General features: G+C 39.5%; 1 protein-coding gene and 1 long non-coding RNA gene across 2 annotated transcripts in view; one reads left to right on the forward strand and one right to left on the reverse strand.

Annotated features, from left to right (window-relative positions):
• Nucleotides 1–2: 2 nt before the first annotated feature.
• On the forward strand, nucleotides 3–24986 carry LOC116726789 (uncharacterized). Its single transcript, XR_004340660.1, has 3 exons — nucleotides 3–185; nucleotides 9414–9417; nucleotides 24976–24986. It is a non-coding gene; the product is annotated as an uncharacterized LOC116726789 (long non-coding RNA).
• LOC116726780 (ras-related protein Rab-26-like) overlaps nucleotides 18787–25000 on the reverse strand; it is an 82246-nt gene continuing 76032 nt past the window's right edge. The window contains exon 9 of the mRNA XM_032573664.1: nucleotides 18787–21424. Coding sequence (XP_032429555.1) covers nucleotides 21322–21424 — 103 coding nt within the window. The 3' untranslated portion in view covers nucleotides 18787–21321. The remainder of the gene's footprint in view (nucleotides 21425–25000) is intronic.

Consider the following 25000-nt stretch of genomic DNA (forward strand, 5'->3'; position numbering starts at 1 on the left):
CGGGTCCCCATCTCTAGTAGTCAGTGAGCAAGAAGGAAGCAACCATGCACACCCACACCAATTAAGCGAACAGTCATGTTTTTGGATTGTGGGAGGAAGCTGGAGTACCTAGAGAGAACCCACTCATGCATAGGGAGAACATGCAAACTTCATGTAGAAAAACCCAGGCTGGGATTTGATGCCAAGTTTTTTTAGTTTTTTTTTTTATAAATAAAGTTCAAGTTTCCTCCACCAGTATCTCAAAAGTACACACACTGAAGTCAGTCAGTGCAGCTACATTCACAGAAGAGACGTGAGGCATTGTCAGTGCCTTTCCTCCAGCCCACACCATTAAGATTCATCCAAACCAGAGATGTCACGGTTTGTCTTATTTAAATTCCCAGGCTTTAGCAAATTGGCCATTTCCTGCTTCATGCAAACAGCTCGCCATCGCGCAAAGAAATTCGATTCCGTGTTTTGATAACTAGATCAGCTCCGGTGTAATATTTGGAGTAATGCTCATGCATGCAAAATTAAGTATGCTTTCTCAGCTGCTGAATTTGTTTACCTTCTCAGTTTTCATTATTTTTCATCGCTGGGGTAGACGTTAGCAATAAGCAGACCGTGAACTCATCTGTCATTTCCTTTGCGACGCTGATTTCATTTTTCCACAGCAGCCCGCGGGCTCACGAGGAGCTATTCCTGTAGCTCAAAACATGTCGGCGAGGGAAAGCAGTGGGTTCTATAAATCAGTGACTGACGTGACCGATGGGGACCCATAATCGTGTAGGTGTTTGGATCTTATGGTGGTTATGAATGATTGATCCCGTTGCGCATCGACTGAAAGAAAAAGGTATTAGCAAGTGAACACTTTCTTTGAAAGCCTCACAGGCACACCACGTCTTTTAAACATCAAAACAATAATGAGTCAAGAGTTCCTTGATCTTTAGTTTAACATGGCATATTACAATGACAAGCCAATGTTGGTTTTTTTTCTTATTTTGAAAAGAATAATGCGATTTGCACCAGGCATTTCTTGGTCTACCGGACGCAGTTTGTTTATTAATGTTCTCTAACGAACCTTCGAGGCTTGTTAGGCGTATCTCAAATGGCCTAACAAGCCTGGAGTTTCTTGGAAAGCCTTTGGAATGTGAGTGGAGTGGAACAGGCCAAGTCAGAAAGTTAGAGACGAAAACAGGAGAGGGGATACTGGAGGCAAGACGAAAAGAGTTCTAAGAAATTCATTGTTTAAAATAACTGCGGCGAGCAGGAACAATTAGAACAATTATAACTTCGTCACACTGCTTGCGAGACTACACTGAATTCATCCGAGAGTTCACGCAATGTGTTCAAATACATTAAAACACAAAACTGATCATTCAACCCAGCTCTACCCCGGAAATCAACCAGACACAGTGAAGATGAATCTACTAATCTATTTGTACTGATTTACAGACACATGTGTGAATGATGCAGGGCCATCAGTTCTGCTCCGTGTCCACACGCAAACTATTTTCTTTCGCCCTCACATATTCATGTGCTTCTGGACTGTACTAGCCCTAACTAACTTGACCTATAACCCTATAACGTGTCATCCATAGCAGCAACTCTGGCGGATCACATATTTGTAGCAGATGCAGATGTCGCAGAATCTCCTTATAGGATCTGCAGCATCTACAAAAAGTTCCACAGAAGACTCCCTTCATGTTGTGTTGTTCGCCATTGTTGTTTTCTTCTTGTATTTACTGCTAACTTTATGTGAAGGCTTTATGTACATGGCCCAGGCTTAATTTTTTAACGCCACTTAGAGTCTGGAGGAGTAAAAAAAAACAGCGTTTTGGGCTATTGTTTGTTTTGCCATGTGGACGAAAAGATTTCTGAAAACGGTACTCTTTCATTGACCATAAATACACTCAGTTGGCTTCATTCTAGGACAGAATGTGTCCTGCTGTTTGGAAAAGTTAGACTTTTCTTTTGTCCTAACGTCTAAAACAATTTTTATTTATTCCTCAAGCACACATTAAAACTCAACTGTGTAGTGCTTATGTATTTCCCCAAGAGTTGCGTCAGGTTTATGGCCCCATACATATACTGTTTTGTAAGGAAAATGTCTCCTTGGACTTGAAAGCTTGCAGATGTCCGTTTCTTCCTACACATTTCCACCCTGAGCAGTAGAAGCAACCAGCCGTGTTGTCCAGCAGAGTCCAAAGAGTTTTTAATTTTTTATTTAATTTTTTTTAGCTCTACACTCTCCGGCCATTTCTTTAACCATTAGCAGCTCGAGGTTGGACGTCCTCAGGCCTCCAGATGTACCTTAACCCATTTTAGTCTGATATTGTGTATGACTGGGGAAGCCTTGTGATTGGCTGATTCACCATATGTGTTAACAAGCGATTGTTTCAGATGAAATTGTGCCATGATGCACTTTTTGATTTTCTATTCAACAGTTAACTTTGCATTTAGAAACCATTAAATTATTTATCTAAGCCAACAGATATGAATTAATTACAGGAAACCTCCAATGGGGGTGAAAGGGATTATGTGTTCTTTAGTCCTAATCACTAACCTAGTCTTCTTTCGGGAACAGTGTGGCTCATGTGCAGACGGAGAGTAGCAAGAAAAGGGATCGGTTTCTTTATTCGGGTGGTTTGTACTCGTTGATCTTTGAAATCAAGACTTTGCCATGATGCAATGCGAGCGAGCGCGGAAACGCCGCGGCAAAAGTGCGATTTATATTCAGGGCAGCCGGCGGACACATGAATAGAGACAGTGATGTTTTCGGGGTTAACAGGTCTACTGTGTTCCCACCGTGTCATCCCTCCCACACGTTCTCAGGTGGCTCAGAAGCAGAATCACATGAAACATCAATGTGAAGCGGCTGCCTGTGTTCTGCTAAACCGCAGAGAAAGCGCAACAGCAATTTACTATCTGTGATTCTCTGGGAGGATTTTTCACCCTTTCACTTACAATGTCACTTTTGTCAACTTCATGTTTAAATGTTGGGTAGGCAGCTAAATGGGAATCTGTATTCTGAATGTTTGCAGGTGTAAGTGTGCGATTCTCAGTCAAAAAAACTAGATCTTAATATTTCTTTCTGTCAAAGATGTTCCATTGACAGGTTTTATCGTTAAATATTTTGAATATTAACAGAAAAGATATGTCTTGTAAAGGTTTTCATACCACCTTTTTTCCTCCTTTTGCCCCCCATACAATTAAAACATCTGTGTTTATTAGGATGTGATGTCAAAAGGACACGGACAAAATCAATGGAATGGTAATTAGTATTTTCAAAAAATAGTAATAATATAAAAAATGAGGCATGCATATGTATCGACCATTATGTCTTTTTTTTAACTAATTATTTCTTTTTTTTTTTCACCAATTAGGGCACACAGAAAAAACCCCATGACTGACCAACAAATTACTGCAAAATAACCGAATAAGAGAACGAATAATAAAATAAACAAACATACTGTACATTCAGAACAAAGACAAAACACAGAACATAATCAAATGGAGTCACAACAAAAACAATTAAATTGTATAACAAGTGTGGGTTAGAAGATTTACATATATTTTTGTTTAATCTTGGGAGTTAGTTTTGATTTGCAGTATAATTTTCCTAATCTCTAATATTCCTTGATTAATCTAGGGTCACAAATATTTTGGATAGAAGTGGAAGAGAGAGAGAGAGAGAAAGATTATATATAAGTTGATAACTAAACTAGAAAGTTTTTAAAGAAATTTAAACGGGGCCTGCCAAAGTGTGCCCGTCGGATGGAACCCAGCATTCTGATGCTAAAACTTAGCATCGATGCTAAAGTAAGCTACTTACTGTTACTGCTACTGCTCTCAATAGCATGTTGAGCAACATGGACGTACTCCATTCAGCCTGTTAAAATTAGTGTATTTATCCAAAATGCTAATGTTAGCCTAAATGCTGAAAGTGGCACAGAGTATAGCTAGCATGTTGTCTTACATTGACTTCCTCCATTCAGTGTGCTAAACATGGCTAATTAATAAACAAAATAGTTAAAAGGCTTATTTTAGGGAAAATGCTACTGCTAATGTGGGCAGGGCACTGTTAATGTTTGTGCTAATGTTAATGCACTTCCTTCTGATTTTTACTTTTGCAAAAGTAAAAATCAGATGTTCACTTCGTGACAGTTCGTTACCAGAAAAAAAAAAATGCTTGTCTCTTAACACCAAATTAATTATTGTTTATAAAGCATAGTCTCGTTTGATATACTGCTTATCTGCTCAGACATAAGAACTTTACACTTGGTAAATTTTGCTAAAGTAAAAATCAGATGTTTACTTCGTGGCACTTGGTTACCAGAAAACACTCATCTCTTAGCAACAGATTAACAACAAATATTGTTATTGTTCAAAAAACATAAGATTTCTTCTGCTCTTTTGAAATACAAATTTATCTTCCACTACTTACTACTTAACCAGAATTGTGGAGTTGGAGAATTTTGCAGAAAAGCGAAAAAAAACCCTAATAATAATAATAATAATAAAAAAATTATATATATATATATATATATATATATATTTTTTTTTTTTCTTCTTTTATTTATTTATTTTTTTGGTCATTCTGAAAGCTCTGCCCTCCTCTGTAGAAGCTGAATGTTCTGGCATCTCTGTAGTTCTCTACATCTCTGCCCTCCTTGCTTTGCAAGGGATTTCAACGCTCTCCTATGCTCTGCTATGGCAGGCCCCAGTAAATAAATGTATATACCAGAACAAAGAATAAATCATTAAAGGATAACTAAAAAACACTTTCTGTTATCTTGTTATTAGGTTCTCCCTTTAACCTAACCCCGTTATGTCTGATGCCTTTAAATAAAATGCTGTGCAGCTAATTCCTCTTTAAACTGCACCCGGGGTTAAGAGGACACAAGACAGGTCGGGAATAAGGCCGAGAAATTTAAAATGGATTTAGGTTATGAAACAATATTCCAAGTTTTTAACATATGGACGACTGTTCAATCCATCATCCAAAAAATTAATAGTGTGACACATCTGATGTGCTGCAGAAACGTATTAATATTAGTGTGATGCAAGCAAATGGCAGTTTAAACAAAGAGCTAATGTGAAGCTACAGAAACAGCTCCAACTTTAAATAAAATTGAGGATTTTTTAGGCTTCATTTTGAACTTTTACCTTTCTATCTCATTCAGGGAAGCCATCAGTGCTAATTTACATGGAGAGTTTCAAGGAAAACATAATTAAATTCGAAATAAACAAAGCATGTGCACTGTATCCTTAGTGATTACCTCTTTGGCAAATAAACTTGCTCCTTAAAGAATGTAAACGTTGCACAGAAATGTCTGAAGAGGACTTGAGATTTTCCACAGGCAGGCCTAGTCCTCGAAAACTTTCCACGCTCCTACATGCCACCATAAATAATCAAATTTCAATATTTATTCATTTGTGTAGTTTCTATCGATGTGGAACAACTGCCAATGTGCTCCTGTGGAAACGTAATCAGAGTTTATTAAGCTATTGAAGACCTCAGAGGACTTATGAGCCGTCCAAGCTGATGTGACTCCAGTTACAGGCAGTGTGGATCTGAAGGGGCGAAGGTTTTAAAATATAACCTTTGACTCACCCGGTCTGACAGTTGTGTTTAAATCGAAGTCACGATGCATTCCATATGACTGATAGGGCTAACTTACCTCGGAAAGTTTGTGTACTACTATGGTACTTGTCTCAGTGTAAGTTTAGCTGCTGAGTCAGAAAACTGTTTGTGACTCAGCTGTGTTTTGCTGAGTCACAAACATATTAGTCTTGGACCTGGGATCCAAGTCCATCTTTGATTGTCAAGTCTAAAATAGACTCAGCAATCTGTCTTATTGCCAAGTCAATAAGATAGAGTCAAAGTTTACATGTCTGATTTATTGGTTTTCGCTATAGAGTTTATAAGAATACCTAAGAAAAGCTCTTCTGTTTCCCACAACAGAATGATGCTATTGGCACTTTTAATTAGTTTGTCGTGCCATTATGCTGTAACTGAAGTCCTTTACTTATTAACTCATTCGCCCCTTTCTCTACTCAAGAAATTGCATTTTTCCATAATTGTAAGGAATTTATATTTCACTTTTTTTTACCTTAAAAGTGAAATGAAGTTGTGATCCATCCACTTCACCGTGAGGTAAGCCGTTTTCTCCTACAGTACGGTTTTATAAAAGTTAACTCCTTTTTAACGGTTAAGTTGAATTTTGCAGCTTTCCAGACAAGTTTTGCTTAGAACCAGTGAGAGCAAAGACACTCACCAGACACTTTGTCACAACTGTTGAATTGCTTCTTAGCAAAAAGCGAAATGGCCAATCATACGACGACAACCAAGTGCATTTCGGCATCCAGACGGGTGAAGAAAACTTTAAGAAATGTGTTAAAGCCTTGTTGTTGTTGCCAGATTGGCTGGTGTATTTCAGAAAATTCTGAGATTTTATACTCAAGGCACGTTACCTCAGGTTACCTGCTGGTTTTGTAGTATTGGATCAATGAATATTGATCTAGTGTAAAACGCCTTAAGTGGTCAGCATTACTGAAAATAGCTGAACAGGCGTTCTGTCCATTTATTTTTGGCAAATTGCTGAAGAGAAACTTGAGATTTTTTTTGAGAAGTTTATTCTGTGTGATAATACAAAGTAACGTAAACTGACTGTAGTCTAACCGTACAAGTTCTGGATCAAACAGAATAATGTATGAGTAATTTCTTTCTTCATCTGAACATTAAAACATATTTTTCAGCTGTTCTGGAACATGGCTGTTATAACTGAATTGCATTAACTATTGCTGGCACAAATTCACGTCTCCACAAGTCCATGTTTGCTGAGTCATTTTGGGCCAAGTGGGACCAATCAGCCCCCTGTAGGAACCACTCGGCCACCTGCTCCATTAACAGGCCAAAAAATGTTTATAAAGATATAGAGTGCATATGATCTGTAGCGTACACAAAGATAAAAATAGTAGTTGTGAAATTATGCCCCACTGGCATCTGAATTATCCCTGTGGAGCCGAGTCCCACAGAAACACAAAACTCTCCATCCCCGCTTTTAGGGCAGTGGGGCTTTAGAGAAACAGAAATCTGGAAGATCCAGTCTATGGTTCATCTGTATTCCTGCAACTTTAACAACATGAAGATATGAATACTAAAGAATAGTCCAAGCAACAGAAAGTCTAGTGTAAAATTCAGTCCTTGGCTCCATTGTTGGCTAAGCTACATTTGGATTTAGAGTGATACAGTCAAACCTGGAAGTTGTTTGCACGAGTTGACTCCTGGTTGTTGGCAGGAGAACGGCAGTTCACTGAACTCGACTGGGTCAAGTGTAAAAGTTTGGCGCCGAGAGTTTAGAGGACAGGTTCTGCTTGCCCCCCTGGTTCCAGTGAAGGAAACCCATGGGGTGTTGTCACACCTGAGGGGTTTATAGTTGATTTAAAATGAACTGGTTCGTTTCCCTTCTTTGCTACGATTCGCTTTGTGAGTACAGTGATCGTACTATAACCATTTGGAGGAAGTGGTCTCGGTTCGGTTCCAAATGAACTCTAGAGTGGTTTGTTTATGGCGTAAATGTGATCTAACCTCGATCAGAAGTGGTTGCCATGTAAACGCTGCAACCTTCAGCCAAACACCTTCCGGTAGACAAGTTTGCTGTAAACAAGCTAACAAACGACAGCGTCTGCTTCCTGTCTTTGCATTTGGTACTCTTGACTCGGACACACCTGACCAACAAAACCACTGAACGTTCTCATCGTGACAGGGTTTGGTCACTTGAAATTTCTCTATGAAAATAAACCGAAAAAGTTAAACCCATTAACTGATTCAGACCAAAATAAACGAACTGCACATGTAAAAATGCTTTTAAAGTTTGGTCAATAAGCGGCACAGTGAACACAACAGGCATGTCATCAGAGCTTGTGTGTGTAATACAAAGCGACTCAATACCTCTGGGACTATATTATAAAAATGTATTTTACGTTTGCTTTTCAATGTGCAAGCATCATGGCCCCTCTCTCCACCTCCACCGTTTTCTCCCTTTTTCATACTTGAGACCTGTCGTTCGTGTTTGCCGCCTCGACAAGATGAGAAGTACAGAAGTACTCGTAGGCTGAATCTGCTCGACTCCCCAAGCTGTCAAGAATGAACACGTGAAAATGAAACACGGTGGAGTCAAGCAGGGTGATGTCCGAGGCTCCAAACGTACAGTAGAGTAGAAACACGTGATCGGTTTCAGCGACGCTTCGGCGCAGTAAACAAACCAAACTTGGCACGTGAGTCTTGCCGCCGGAGGTTTTCCTCTGTGTTTATTGTCGTTCACTCGGCTGAGCGGAGAGGACGTTTATCTTAATAGGACTGCAGAGGTGGAAGGCTGGATGTCGACGCAATCGAAAACACAGCCGCACACACACTGATGTCTTCCACGTCCAGTGTGTGAGCTGAAGCTGAATAATCCATATTACTTTAAGCCGAGTCACATGCAGACAAACATTAAATAACTGCTGACTTCCAGTATTGATATGCAAATACATTTGCTTTCCAAGAACATTGATTTTTTTTTTTTTTTTTAATCTATAAACATTGGGAGGCATTTTACCATCCACTCCACAAATAAACAGAGCAGGGGTCTGAATCCAAGGCAGGTGGAAACAGAAGGCAGAAGGTTTGTGGGTTGACCTCATGCAACATAAAAGGGCTATTCAAACAAATTGAATAGCCCTTTTACTAGACTGGACGAAATGTTTGGTGATAAGAGTCGAACCTTCAAACACAGGCTTCCTCTATTTCAATTGAAAAATATTTTACTGATCATAAAAAGGGAAATGAAATCTAGATGTAAATACATTCAGCTCCATCCAACCAGCTTCCATGTCAGATTTGTGGAGAACATGACTAATGATTAATGCTCTGGGCGGCTGGCCATGTTTTGGCAGGTTTGCTTGGTGTGCCACACTCTTTCAATGATGGGTTAAACTGCAGGATGTTCAAACATGACCCTGCTTTAAACTCCCTCCTATACCTATCTGCGGTGTTCTTTACCTTTATGATGCAGGGTTTTTTTTCAGTTTTCTCTAGTTAGCCTCTGCAGGTTTTAGCAGAACGACATGTCACAATCCCAAAACTCTACGCATTGTTAAGGAAAAATGATTATTTTTAGTGCTTAATACAGTTAATCTTACGACATGTGTAAAAGGTATATTCAGCACTCTTATTTGGAACAGTTTTCTGTTGAGCATTTGGGAATTGAGCAGATGAGCAGGCATTCAGACAAACAGGGGCCAAAATGCAGATCACTCAATGGAGTCTCCCTGCTGTGAGGCCGGGCCATAGGAAGCCATAAAATTAGCATTTTCCTTGGGAGACAGAGACTTTAGATTTCACAGGTATCTGTGAGGTCTTATCTCAGGATCGTTCTGCCCAGAAGGACCGTGGGAGCCACGGGGGGTCAGAGCGCAGCGATGCGCTCTTTGTCTCGCTAGAAGACAGATGGCCCTTTGATCTTTGCGTAGATCAGGGGGAGTTCCAAGTTTCTCTGAGTGCTTAAGGGAGTTTCCAGTTGGTCAACAAGAGGAACGCCTTGAGTGCATAAATTAAATAGGAAAACACCTCCTTACTATAAGATTACGTGTTAGGAGAAAAAATACAGAGAGCGGCCACCATTTTGCCTTTTTGCATCGGCTCTCTCCAAAGACGCGTCTTTGCTTTTTGTTTGTCTTTGTTTTGTGTTTGTTTGTCTCCCCTTGTCTGTCTTTATTTTTATGAGAAAAATGCATATCTCTGTTCCTCTGCAGCTTTGTTGTTGATTGCTTTGTATGAGATTAAACTCTGTGATCTGTGACGTCAACGCGCTTTGTTGTTGTTTCACTTTAGCGCACGCCGCCGCCTGCTGAGGATCCGGGAAGTTTAAGGAGGAAAGAGCCAAACGTTTTGTCCAAAGTTAACATTAAATTATCCTCTTTTTTAACAGCATCCAAACAAACGTCTCTACAGAAGTTGGAGTCAATGCTCCAGAAAGGCCGTTGCCATTAGTTGTACTTATTTTTTGTCAGCTTCTCTCATGTTTTTCTGATCTTGTGGCGATACGGTAGCTCTGAAAAACTCTAAAGTTGGTTTATGGGCAACGGCATTCGTTATTACTTCCATAAACGGTGCACTGCTGTGTGACGTCTACGTTTTTCTTCTGGGCACGCGGGTCGCTTTGTGTGGCTGATTGTTGTGGTGGCATTTCATTAGTAGCAGGAAGGACCACACACACAAAAAGATCAGTTCTAACACAAAGAGTAATCCAGTGTCATCTAATCCCTGCTGCTTGTCTTCGAGAGGCTCTCTCCATACACTTTGACAAATATATTTAAATTGAAGCTAACAGACATACATTATTCTTTCTGCAGGGCACAGAAGTACAAGCATTCATGTCTCAGTAGCATGGTCAAAGACAGAGAATGTATTAAGAAAAGCCCTGGGTATGATTCATAATGCTAAGAGACGGAAAACACAGAAAGACCAAATTTCTTTGAGGATTTTATTGACAAGTTAAAATGGGTGACTCATAGGTGGAACAAAGCTGGATCAATATCAGAATTAGGTTGTATTGAGGAGGAGGGGGAGAGGTAGTATATCTTGTCATTGTCCTTAAGTCCAACTATGTTTTAAGATGACGTGAGCAGAATTCAAGAAATCAATGATGTTTACGCAGGACGGAGCTCCATCAGATCAACCAAGCAATCATGGAGACTCAAAGACGTCTCCAGACTGACTTAGTCCTCTTTGTTACTAGATTTAATTCTGCCTACAACAATAAGTAATGTACCCCGAATAGGCATGACCCATGGCCACTTCACTCGATAAGGGGTGGGATTCCTTGGGCAGCAAGTTGACGCTTTATTTCCTCCAAGTTGATGCGTTAGAGCAGGGGTCTCAAACTCCAGTCCTCAAGGGCCGTCCTGCAGTTTTTAGATGTGCCACAGGTACAAAACACTGGAAGGAAATGGCTTAATTACCTCCTCCTTGTGTAGATCAGTTCTCCAGAACCTTGCTAATGACCTAATTATTCTATTCAGGTGTGGTGCAGCAGAGGCACATCTAAAAGTTGCAGGACACCAGCCCTTGAGGACTGGAGTTTGACACCTGTGCGTTAGAGGCAGGAATAATGGACTGTGTGTAAAAAAACAGACAGTCTGACAAGAGCCAAGTTAGGATGGTAGGATGACTGGGTCAGTGTGTGTCTGGGAAGTGACGACTGGCCTATAAGGTCGGATCCGACGGACTTAAACTGCTGAAGAAGGTAGTTTTTCTTCAGCATTACCTATAAAAAAATGTCAATACATAATACAGAAGTCGATTAACAAACACTAGAGGACAGTTTCAGGTTTCATCTTCTTAACAGCTGGAGCCTTGACTTATCCCTCTATATCAGTTTGGAGACATCGACACCATGACAAAGGAGACCAAAACAACTCGCATGTTGAAACCTTAACTGACATGTTTGGATAGTCAAGTGATAATGACCCAAACACTGAACCAGAGGGAGGGTAAGTGGCCTTAATAGCCCTATTAGTGTGATTGTTCTGATTACAGGGCTCTGCATTGTCCAGCCAAAGCGACAAAAACTCTTCTCATTGTTGTAGTTGCGTGACGGAAATTGTGACATTTTGTCCTCATTCTCTTGTCCCCCTCACCTCCCCATTCTTGTGAAATTTTCGCTCCCCTCTCTATGCTCAACTATTGTACGATTGGTCAGAATTTTGTGGGTGTGTTTGTGCAGAAAACAGGTCCAACTACTCAACTTCCAGGAGACGTCTTTTCACACAAAGATGGACAGACACAACTGTCAGAGAATGAGAGGAAGTACATACTGTTGGACCGAAACACTAAAATCACACTGCTCAGCTTTTGTCCGATGCTGCGAGCGAACGTCCCACAGACTCCTTCTGCTCTTTTCTTCCCCTCTGATAACATAGAAAATTAGATGTTGCAGGTTGTCAATCATTTCCTTCTCCTCCAAACTTGTGAATTTGTAAGACTATGACATATACTGCAGTGGGAGGGGTTTCACATGAACACAATTTGGTGTGTCTGATGGACTTTGAAGGTTGTGTGCGGAAACAAATGTCCTGCAACCATGTAACCACGCATCGACAGTGTGACTTTGGCACAATGATGCTGGGTCCTGGCAACTTACAAGCCTAATATTTTCGACCCACAATTAGAACTGGAAAAATCTTTTGGATGAGAGGTGAAATCTTTTAATGAAACAAGAGAAGAAGTCCTCTTGCCATCTATTCAAGCACTTAGGATATGAATTGTGAAGTGTTGTGTTTGGGGCTTCATAGTGGCTTAGGCTGATAACAGCCAAATAGTTATTGAGGCCGTGTTCTGATGCGTGGGAACATCAGAACACGCAGCCGGCTTTGGTAGGGTTAGGAACCGCAGCTACCTGAAATCCATAAATCCTTGAAACCCACTGGAAAAATGCTTAGAACTGCCCATTTTAATCTTTCGAACAGCAAATATATTTTAATATGCATTAACACGGACGGTGGAGACTGTCTTAGCACTACCACTTAACAGACTCAACAGACTTTCCTTCCTCTGCACTTGGGGGTTCAGGTAATCAGCGCCAAGGAAAATGAATGGCGCTGCTGGATTGGCTGCTTTGCTTAGGTCTTCCTGAGTTAAATTCCAGAAAATGAGATTAATCATAAATAATAATATGAATAACCCGCTGACATAGAAGGATTTAAAAAAGTATTTACTCATCTGGATCCTTAAGCTAAAGTCAGCATTCGTAGAAAGGCTCCAGAGGTTCAGAACTCAGTCAGGACTGAAGGAAGGAAGCTTTTCTGTCACAGAATACTTCCATACCTCACTAAATATCTCCTGGGGACATTTTTAAATTCAGTGTAAATATTTAAGTATAAGTGCCTTCAAATGTGCCAGTCATACTGGCGCAGCAGGTACAAACCTAAGAAACGTTTCACCCACAATAACAGAAGCTGGAAGCTGACTTCCATCCGGCTGCTTGTGGAAATCTGGAGCTCCTCTGTTGTGTCCAAATATAGCCGCCTCGGCGTCTCCCATGACAGAAACCAGGGCCTGAATTTTATGATGTGCTTTAAATCAGTCCTTTATAAACCACGTAGTAAGATTAAGTGGGCTATGTTAAATGTTTCTCGTAGCTTTAAAATGAGAAGCTTCATTCTTGAGTTCTCCACCACACAAAAATAGAAGCAATTTAAAGAAACAAAACACTATCTTCATCCCAGAAACAGCATAATACACAGTATGACTACCAAAGGTTAACATGCTAACTTTGAGCAGGAATCATCTAATATAATCCAGTTAGGTTGGTTTGTGCGCGTGTGTGTGTACACAGTTGGTGTATGGACGGACTCCATGACACTCTGAAAGCAGCATTTCTACAAACACGAATGCACACACCACATGGCTTTGTTTGGGGATCCTGCTCACTTTAGTCAAGTAGAGAGGACTGCTTGGCAACTGGCTGAGGATGAACACACACAGCTGGACGTAAACACACACCTCTGCAGAGGAGCCATCGAGGTTATGGCGCCCTCAGGAAGGACTAATGACACGGAGAGTAACCGCTGCAACAGATGGCTGTCGCTAAGCTATAAGAAGCCATGCAAAGGCCCCTGTTAGCAAGTGGGATGTCAATGACTCGCTCTTGTTTACTTATTCACACCACTGCGCATATTTACACACAGTCGGGCAGCACTTATCACTTGAAGATGCTTTCTGCACAGTTTTTTCCATGTCATGACCTAAATATGGAGGAACAATCGGAAAGTTCTCAGAGAAAAACACATTTTGGTTCGTCCAAACGGAACAAGAAATCCAGAAATAGAGATACTTTTCTGCTGTAAGGAGTAAGACATCCCAATTAGCAGTTTGCATTTGTTCATTGTAATTATAGGATTTCAGTTTTTCTTTTTTCAGAACAAAGATTGAAACAGATTTACCTCAAAATGTTTCTAGCTTAGGTTTTGACAAAAAAAACAGTTGAAGCCTATAGAGCAAGATTAGGATCATGAGCTAAAGGACAGAAATGAACATGTTGGATAGGAAGGCAACAGGTTGTAGATGTACACGAATAAGTTTATCAACTTATATAACTATATAGTTATGATCGAGATTACGAACTACAAGGTTCGGTTTGGCAACAAAAATAAATGGTTGAAATTACCAACATAACTACAGGATTAGGATTAGCAACAAAGCCACATGATAAAACTACACATTTAGGATTAGCAACATAACTACATTGTTATGATAAGGATTAGCTACAGAGCTATTTAGGATTAGCGAAAAAAAAAACTATATCCTTTGGAGTGAGATTTGCGACAACTTGCATGGTCAGGATTTTGAAGAGAGAAACAAGGAGAGAAAGAGAGAAAGAAAAAAAAGGAGACAAAAGAAAGATTTACAGCACCTTTTTATTTCACCATTCAGCAAATGAAACTGAACAGCGACCTTACAAAGCTCCATAATGCCTCGATGAAAATCTATGTTACAAGGGAGACACCTACTGACTATTAAAGGGACTACAACTAGTTCCAATATTAACCAGCACATTCACAGAGATGGTGAACTGTGGCTGCAGGAGTCGTGCATTGGTGTGTATTTACTGGTGTGGTAATAGTAGGCAGACAAACACCATGTCTGGAAAGGATCAAAGTATTAAGTGACGTAAAAGTAGTTCAAAATAAAATAAAATAAAAGGGAATTTAAGCATTTTGTATCCAGACAGTGATTGACTTAGTTCCGGCACAAGCTTAAGGTGCACATGAAAACACACCAGGTTTGCCCATTTATAATCCAGTTCATCTTATGCTGACATAAGCGGCGATGATGCTGTTGTGTGTCACAGTGACATGCTTCAGATGCTATTAACGAAACAAGAGGGGGGAAATGTCTCTGTCACACTGATCCAGACTGGGACGTTTTGAAGGAAAGTTAATAATGAGTCAGAACGTGAGTCACGGCTCGTCCCAACACACACACACACACACACACACACCCACCCACGCACCCACCCGCACACACACACAGGGCTCTGATCGCATGGATGCATGGAAACATATTCTCCGGATGCAGCCGAGGACACGGATCGGGTCGCGCAGTCAGGTTACATAATAAAATAAAAAATAAAAAATGGAGAGAAAGTCATGTAGAGAGGTTTTTATCTTCATCATCATTAGCAGCAGGAAAAGGTGTTTGGGCAAAAATAACACGGAGGAAACGTTCACCGTGTCTTAGGAAGCATCTTTAAAGTAAACAGTGACAACTCAAGCTGCTATAAATGGAATAATTTAGTTAGGGAGGAGTTGATGTTTGAAAATGTGCCTTGTTCAGGATGTATATATGGATTTTTTTTAAATAAATGTTTTGGCAAAACTTTATTTTTTTTAAGGGGATTTTAAAAGAACTTACAGAATCACAGTCTGTCATTGTTTTTAAGATGATTTATGATCGGTTTAAAAACAAATTATGAATTTGTAGTCGAGTGAAAGTGTGTGTATCTGTAACTGCTTGTAATTGTGCTGCTGTCACTTGCCAGGACAGTCTGGTAAGAGACTTTTAATGCCAAGGAGTTTCGGGGGGTTTTTTCTCCTGTTTTAATAAAGTTTGATGGTGATGATATCTGCATACAGCTATGATGACATATTAGGGCCATTGTAGAAGAAAAAGGAGTAAATTTCCACCAAAAATCTCAGAAAAATTTCCTAAGTCAAAAACTTTCTTTGGAGTTTTTTTTCCCCTAGAAATTTTCTCAGATTAATCTTAAAATTTCAGAGTTTTTTGGCAGTAATGTACTCCTATTGCAGAGAGCGTATTCGCTCTGTTATAGGAATACACTGTCGTACGCAACACATACATTAAGTATATGGTAGGCATCTGTTAATGACCACTAGGGCAGAGGTTTTCAAAAATGGTTCGACCACTCGGCCTCTGAAAGCTGGACAGATGAGAATAAAAAATAAAAAATAATAATTTTGGAACCATACATTTTTTTAGCATAAAAACTCATCTGTTTTTCAATCATTATAAAATATGAGCTAAGATAATTGACTCACCCTGTGTGAATAAGGGGATACTGATGATGTCTTGATTTCCCTCCTTCAGTACCTGGAGGGTTATGTTTTGGCTTGATCCTGAAAAAGGGAAACACTCAGACATTTTTATTTAGAAGGATGCAAACATCTTGTTCACACTCAAACTTTAAAAAAGGCGAAGCAGACCAACTGTCTTGCAGAGTGAACATTTCCATTTCGATTTTTAAAACTAAAACCACAAAATGTCAGCGTGTTACCCTGGTTTCCCTTCCTGCTTCCTGTTTGGCCGCTCTCTCAGCTGCTTGCCCGTATCGACTTCCCTTTCTGCTCCGTGTTGACCTCGTCCCCTCCCCTCCTGTTACTGACGGAGCTGGATCTTTCCGCTGTGTTCCAGCCCGGTTTGGCAGAATGTTGCAAACAGTTTTAAGCCAATCGAAACAAAAGACCGTCGGGTGAAAAGGTTCCTGCTCTTGCAAGTTGTTCTGCCTCGTTTATTCATCGCTCCGGGTCCACTCAACCCAACAGCCGGTGCCCAAGGACGTGGATTATGTGTTGGGTATTTTTCTGGAGACAGAGCACACAGGGATGAACTCACCGGCTGTTGTCCTGATTGATGCACCTGCATGGCTTAGACCTACAACAGAGCCTATTATTTACACAATGTCAATGTTCTGCATTATGATATGATTATATCATAATGATTATATCATTATGATATAATCATAATGATATAATCATTATGATATAATCATAATGATATAATCATTATGATTATCATGTGAGAAAATTATACATTAAAACCAAAAGTGTCCTAAACAACAACCCAACAATTTTAAAGCTCCTGAACTTTGGGTAAGAGAGTTTCGTCTGGTTAGCCGGTTTGACCAACTCAAATTTAAAACTTTTCAAGACAATTATGAATGAAATGAAATTTAAGACACGAATCAGGACAGAAATGTACAAAACATGATAAATTGGCGATAAATGTGCACTTACCCATGATGGATTTAAAAAACGGCACCCAGCCGGCTAGCAAGGGTACATTAGCAAAAAAATGCAAAAAATTGAAACAACCAGCACTCTAAAAAGTTCATTGGTGTGTACCTACGTACTCCTGATCAAGTTCAACATTTGGATGTGTTTTTGAACAGACTTTACCAACACTAAGACAGAGGTTCAGATGGAAATAACCTCAAACAGAAGGGGAGAGCCAAGTGTGTAGCTGAAGTGTTCATTGTACTTTCTAGCTCTGATGCTCATGTCCCCGTTGTTATTACACATCACAGTAACTGTAAGCGGAAATTTCCCACATCAGAACAAGTTTTCTGGGAACTGATTGCATAATGTGCAATACTCTGAATCCCACAGCAATTTCAGGCCACAGTTAATAAACTGATTGAAGACGGTCAGAGTGAATTAAAGAAAGCAATCGAGTTTTTAAACAAGCGGGTCAAACTCGGCTGACTCGACTGAACGTTGTTGTTCCTGGTGTCTCGGTTGGCCCTTTGGTGCCTCGTCGTGTCCGTCCTTCTGGCTCTCTCCGCTGCGTCGTTCTCAGCATCAGCCGTCTGTGGCTCTGTGGACGATCTGACATTAGAGAACTTAAGGAATATGAGTGCGAATCTGAGTTTATAAATTACATCAAGATAGGATTAAAAGAAAGATGCCTTACTGACAGCACTTAAATTCAGCTTAGTTCTGATACAAAAGAGCTTCTGTCTTTTAGTTTCTCAGTAGCCGTGCCTTCCATCAAGGATTTTTATGCGCATTTTGAAGTCTCGCATTAGAAATGGTTAGAAAAAAACATCCTAAATTTTGCAAAAAAAAAGTTGACGCCTCTTTGAGGTGGTTCTAGGATCTTTCCGAAAAAGAGTCAATGTGCAAAAGGGGAGATGGAAACACATCTGCCGAATACGTTCTGGGTCTGTGCCTTACCAGAGGCACAAAACGCTGAAATGTTTCTACTTCCTGTTAGATTCATGGGTAGCGTCAACATCGGACATAATTACACTTTAGCTGCACCTCCATTACAAATATGCGCAAAACCGTGTCAATATTCCGCTAATGTCAAAAAATTTTTTTTTACTGGTGAATAAGTTTATTTAAGTCAACTTGCATCAGAGGTGGATGGAAACAAGCTGGTGTGTTTAGAAGCAGGATAGTTTATGTCACTGGTCCACGTTGTTTGTCCTCTGCAACTTTTAGAAAACCATTTCTACTTTACATTTTTACTTTATTATATTAATTAATAAAAATTCCATAATGTGTCATCTACTTTAAATGCAGCATTAAAGTTGCTGAAAAGATTAAAAACAAATCTTTAGATGAAAATAAATTGTTGGCAAGCCAAGACTGGTCTGACTTTTGATAACCAGTGAGACTGGTTCAGTTATGACTACAAATATCTTTTAAATTAGCTACGAATGATATCTGTCAGCAGGAATAAAACATGATTTTAAAAAATTGTTTTTGACTTAAAACCCTCCAAAAGTTTCAGCTTTTAGAAGAGTACATTTTCGTCTTTCTCCAGTTCAGCTTAATTCTATATAAGGGTTTATATTTGCTGATCTACTAACTACTAATTTATTTAGTAGGTTGGTTTTTCACCCTGCTGGTACCATAAAATCAATTAATCATCTATTTTTCCCCAGGATGCAGAAACACAATTTGTCCCAGAAAAATCTGTAATTCCGGTCTGCTACCAGAAGATGGCACCAACGATTCACAGGAAGAATCTGACAGAATTTATTCTTGAACACAATTTACAATATAAATAATAGCAAGATACAAATTACAAGACCACAAGTTAAGTTATTTCCCTCTTTCATATTCAGAAAAAAAAAAATCTGTCATGTACACAAAAAGTGCTTTAATCATCTGAAAAGAATAAACATGAAGGCATCTTTTTGATGCATCTGAAGAACAAAGCCAAGTGTCTTTCAACTTGAAATCAACCGTCATCCAGCACTGATTTTTACAAAGATCGACTTCATCCGTGAAAAACACTCAGCTGGAGATAAAAGCTGAAACAAACATTCCTTAAAGCGAGGAACCTTCACTATTCCAGCTGTTACTTTAGTGATTCTGGTTACAGGTTCATCTCATCCACTAAGAGGAACAAAAAAATAACATGTCTACATTGTATAAAAAACTGAAAGAATCTAGAAACTATGGTAATGGACATTAACAATTCTTAAAGCCAGTCTGAAAGCAGCCACTAATGCCTTGGCTTTCATTTCAGCTGCCCAGCATCATCAGGAGTCAAATTTGAATTGGGATCTGATTCACTAAAAGTGAATATTTTTTGTTTTAGGAAGGATATGGGCAGATGCCAGGGGCTTTAGCCACATCTGATGAGTAAGACTCTAACAGGAATGTAGAAGAAACCTGCTCTGATAGAGGATCTGTCATTCAAAAATATAGATATTTCTGAAGTATTTCCATGAGCTTTATACTGATAAAACACCACAGCACTCCAAGGCTACATTCAAACAGCAGCCTGATCCGACCCAAATCGGACTTTTTTCCCCCCGTATGCGACTCATGTCAAACACTGAACAGTCCAATTCAGACACCGTCACCCTACAAAAAAAATTTGATCTGTTCCACATGTGGCACTAAATCAGATATGCATCCGATTGTTTTCACGGCATCTACAGACTGAACGGTCACGTCGCATTTTATCCACCTTTGATGTCATACTGGTGTCTTAATTCTGCACCAGAAGAAGCCAGACGTGGTAAACTTTGATGTAAACAATGATGGAAGATTCTAGTTCTGCTATTATGAAAGACGTGTGTATCAGTGAAGCGCATCACAATCTCATCACTCTGACTTCTGACTCCACATCCAAACCGATTCCTCCACAGACGTCGCACTCAATGCTCTGCTAAACGCCGTTGCTATTAGTTGTGACTTCTTTTTATTAGCTTACTTCAACCTATTATGATTCTGTGACAATGCTGTCATCTCCCTTTGCAGAATAATTTTAAAATTTAAACATACATGACGGCATTTATTATTACCTCCGTAAACGGTGCGCTGCTGTTGGACGTCTTGGTTAGACGTTCCTTTTCTGTCCGTTCGCGTCGCTTCGGGGTCACAGACCGTTCACACTGAAGTCTGATTGAGGTCGTAATTAATTTGTGGTATCAGTTCTTTTTCGCAAAAAAGAAAAACATAAAAAAAAAAACTGAATTGATCATCAGTACCTGCTGTGTGAACGTAGCCTAAACTTTAAGTTGATGCTTTATGACGACTTTATTCCAGTCTATTCTGCAGGTTCCATGACGGTGGGTAAAGTAGACTAAGTGAAATATTAAAGTCATTTCCACAGAGGTTAATGAAAGGGGTTTGAAATCAGACATTTTTTATTACAGTGAACCTTTACACAGATTACCCAGTCATTTACTTTGCAGTGGCGAACTTTATGGCCATAAAAATACACTCAAAGCATTTGAAGCCATCATGAATAAGTTGGATATCTCCTGAAAATCCTCTGTGTTGTTGGGATAAAGTGCAGAGTACAGTCTTTTGCTGATGATGCGCTTCTTTACATTTCATATCGGGTCAAAATTACATGGAAACTGAATGCCGTTTAGTGTCGAATCTCATCACACGTCTTCAAATATGAAATGTAGAGCACATATATACGGACGAAGGCTCAGATCAAGTTTCACACATATCAATAAAACAGGCTAGATACTGTACAAGAAGAGGACACAGTGACTTTAGAAATGGCTGATTAGCTGCATCAGTGAGTTTGATCCGATTCTGTTGATTTGATAAACTACAACATCATGACCGCCGAGTTCTGCTCTAACGCTCTAACAAACCACAAAGCTCCCAAAAAACAAAATTAGTCGGCATTTTTAAAATATGTACATCACATGTGAAAATCTGAGCAACATAGATTCTGCAGGCAGTGAACTGAGCTGAAACGTGTGTGTGTGTGTGTAGGAGTGTGTGTGTAGGTGTAGGCATGGGTGTGTATTGGCGTGTGTGTGTATTTGTGTGTGTGTGTGGACATGCACAAGTTAATTTACATTCACAGTTGCAGCAGATGGGTGAGTTATGGGAGAGCAGGTTGGCCTTATAGTCACTCAGAAAGTGAGAGGGTCATTCCCAGGCACACGCACACTCTAGCTTATTGTGTAGTTTAATGATAATAATATTATCGATAATAATAATAATAATAAGATCCCTGCTTTCTTTCGCTGCGTTCAGTACCGACATGATCAACACACCGGGTGCGGTCTAGGTCCGGCAGCAGCCAGCGACCCTCATTTCTTTGTCCACGTACTCCTGCAGCTGGAACTTTGGCTCGTCTGGTTCCTTCATGGTCCGGTGCTTCAGCTCTCTGGTGATCACACACACACCCACACACACACCCCCACACCCCCACACACACCCCCACACGCACACACACACACACACACACATACGCACAAACGGAGTCAGTGAACACGATTACGTGTTCGTAGGTTTTCTGCAAAGATCTCGATCCTTTGTACATTTTCAATAATCACAAGTTAGTGGAAAAGCAGGAAGTTGAAGGAGTTTGTGATTTAAGGGGAAATATGAGTTTAAAGAATAAAAGCACATTTAGAATTGTATGACTAGAGTAATTAAATATATTCAAAAATAAAGGTTGAAACAAATATTTATATGGAAGATGGCTACACAAACAGCAAAATAATATGGGATATTCTTAGATGATTCAGATAAATATACACATATTTACTTCAAATTTATGTTTTGTATGCAAGATATTGGTTTAATATATCCTGTCGTATGTATTTTTGATATAACGCTATATTGAAGAATAGCATAAAGGGGAATTAAAAAACAAAAAAGTAAGCTTCTTATCACTCCTTTTCAAACAAGTATAGTAAGTTAGAAAACAATACTGAACGCTTTCTACATTTCTTAACAAACTCAGTCAGTTTCATTTGGAATCAGTCAAAGATGGCCACTTTAACCTAACTTCACTACATGAAGATTTTCTACGTAAAATCTGCTCATTTGTCTCCAACCATGACCTGTATGAAAGTTTCTGGAACAACATCTGTACTTTGTCTGGACCACTCATTTGTTTTAGGGAAAAATGTCTCATCATGCTAATACAGCTTTAAGAACTCATTTACATTAAAACAGCTCTACTCAATGATTCATCTTGAGCCTAAAATTGCGCTGTATTGACTGTGGATGTATTTCCTTATATGTTGCTTAATATATTGAAGTTCATGTCCTTTTGTAGAATGCTTTTCATAATAGTCTAGTTTATATTGCTTTGATTATCTATTTGGCCTCCATTCTGTATTTGTATCCGTCTATTTTTGAAGTTATTTTTATTTTGAACTAAACTCCATGACCTGAATGTATTGGCTGTAAGGTGGTCCGGTAGTGAATCAGTAAGGCTGAGTTCACACTGCAGGCTGAAGTGACCCAATTCAGATTTTTTTTTTTTACGTAATGCGACCTGTATCTGATCTTTTCATGACAGTCTGGACAGCACAGGTCGGATTCTTTTCCAATGCGACCCATATCCGATACGTATCAGATTCAAATGAGACCTAACGTTCAGGTCACATTCATCCGAACTGAACGTCACTGACACTGGACAAATCTCACTCTTCTGCGCCATGATACGCGCAAGCGGGACGGGATTATAATGAGGATTAAGTTGTTAATATGCTACTTCCGGTTGGACAACAACTTCAAATATGTAAGCTATGCTCCACCGTTAGCCTCCATGTTTACGTCCGCAAACACTGAGCACTTCTTTTTATAGCGGTTGGCAGAACACCGAGAACGCTGACGCTGTTGCGCCCTCTACTGCGCATGCGGGACACTTTCAGGTCCTTTGCCCGTTCAGACTGCAGAACACATACAGGTCGCATATGTGTGGCAGTGTGAACGGCCCCGGCAATAAAAATCCGATTTGACAAAATATCGGAATTGGGTCAGTTCAGTCTGCAGTGTGAACGCAGCCTAAGTTAGTTAAAACATTGAAGTGGTTTGTTCTTTAGAGGTAAATAAGCAGGCTGTGTGGTTCTTTGTGTAGGATTCAGCGGCTTGCATGGAAACTCCCCTCATAATTCTGTGGCATAAAAGCGATCTGGTTATTATAACAGAACATTTTTCTCCTCTGTTTGCCTCTCTTTGTAGCCATCTGCGTCCCCTGTGAGCTGCTTCGTTGTCATTTTGAGCTTCTTTCATGCTAGATTTGTGTCTCATTAGGAGCCTCCACACTCCCTTTATTGACCTGCCATAAAAAAAAGTAATAATTTCAAACTAATGCCATCACCTCCTGAACCTTTGAGCCCTCCGGGTTTGTATCTGGCGGCGCGTGCCAGCAACCCACCTGTGGTTACCGTGGAAATTAGCTCATTAAGACGCGGAAACCAGGAGCTTGATGAGTTTTTAACCTAATATTGAAAAGGAGTGCCGGATGCTTTTGTCGACACAGAAATAAATGTTTTGATTACTGCTGTGATATTAGAGCAGTATATTAGCTAAAAATTTGAATAAAAATTGGGTTATTTATTCTCACTAATATACACATTACATTCCCCTGCCCTGTTTTGGTAGATTTCCCAACCCTAACGCGATCGGAGCGAATAACAAAAAGTGATAAAGTGGAGATTTAACTGTGACAAAACAGATGAGCGACGCAAAGTTATTAAGCAACAAACATGAGCTGGAGGACGAGGAGATGAACGGATCAGATTTGATATTCTGTATTTGCAGAAGGATTGTGTACCAGACAGCGAGTCTATTATTGGCAATGCCTCAGCATGCCAGCCTGTTACCATAACGAGGCTATAAAAGGGAAACGACTCCCACACAAACTGCCTGACATTATACATAAAGAAAAAACACACAGTTGAAATAGTACCCTCTGTGCTTTTGACTTATTTTTCCCATAGAGTTTGATTTGTGTTGTTCAGTTAATCAGATAAAATAAAGTTGGTTTCTCAACTCGAAATTTCGTTTTTACATCGTTACTGTTTGTCATATTAATATGGTGCCTATAAACTGTCCAAATTTCATCATAGATTGGAACAAAATCATTCAAAGAAAATAAATAACCATAAAAATCCCCACTGACTGGTCAGAAGTTTGATGCTATATTAGACATAAATAAAAAAGTATCAGTATTGGCGATACGGGCCTGTATTTACTTGGTATTGTATCAATACCAAAATATTCAAAATCGCCCACCTCTGGAAACTGAAAAACTTATGAGTCATGGAACTTTTTTGAGAAAATCTTTTTTTAGAAATATGAACTGTGGACGCTGACATTAGCATGTGCTGCTACAACAGCAGCATTGAGATGCTATTTTAGCCTTGAGCAGCTTTGCTGATAGGCTAACTCCTTTTAGCACAACTTCAACACAATAGTCTCTACCAGCGTCCAATCAGATTGTTTTTTTGAAGCAAAATTAACCCTCAGTAGACCAATAGAAAGAACTTTGTCGTCCATCGCAGATCTTGCTAGTGCGTCAGATTTATGGCCGTAGCAGAAACACTCAAATACAAAAGTTCCAGGACTGATTAGTTACTTAAAACATTTTAATACGTTAAAATTGTTTGTAGTAAATATGTTTGCACTCTTTCCACTCTTTTGAGCTGAAGGTGTTCTTGTGTGTGTCTGAATACAGTATTATTAAATATAACATGAGCTGGATGACTAACACGATGTCCTGACCTTACTGTTTGTACATATTGTAAATATACAAACAATAAGGTACATATTTTCTGTTTGCTCCTGCTTTTTTCCACCTATGTATAACATGCATTTCTTTGATTCTATATGGCTCAACATAAATAAAATCTATGTAACTAATTAATCAAAATTACCACGGTTAGACCCAGCCCTAGTAAAAGGCTTTTAGTAGAAGAGTTCTTCCTGCAGTCATATAGTCAAT

This window comes from Xiphophorus hellerii, chromosome 10, assembly GCF_003331165.1.
Source record: "Xiphophorus hellerii strain 12219 chromosome 10, Xiphophorus_hellerii-4.1, whole genome shotgun sequence".
In the NCBI taxonomy this organism is placed as follows: Eukaryota; Metazoa; Chordata; class Actinopteri; order Cyprinodontiformes; family Poeciliidae; genus Xiphophorus; species Xiphophorus hellerii.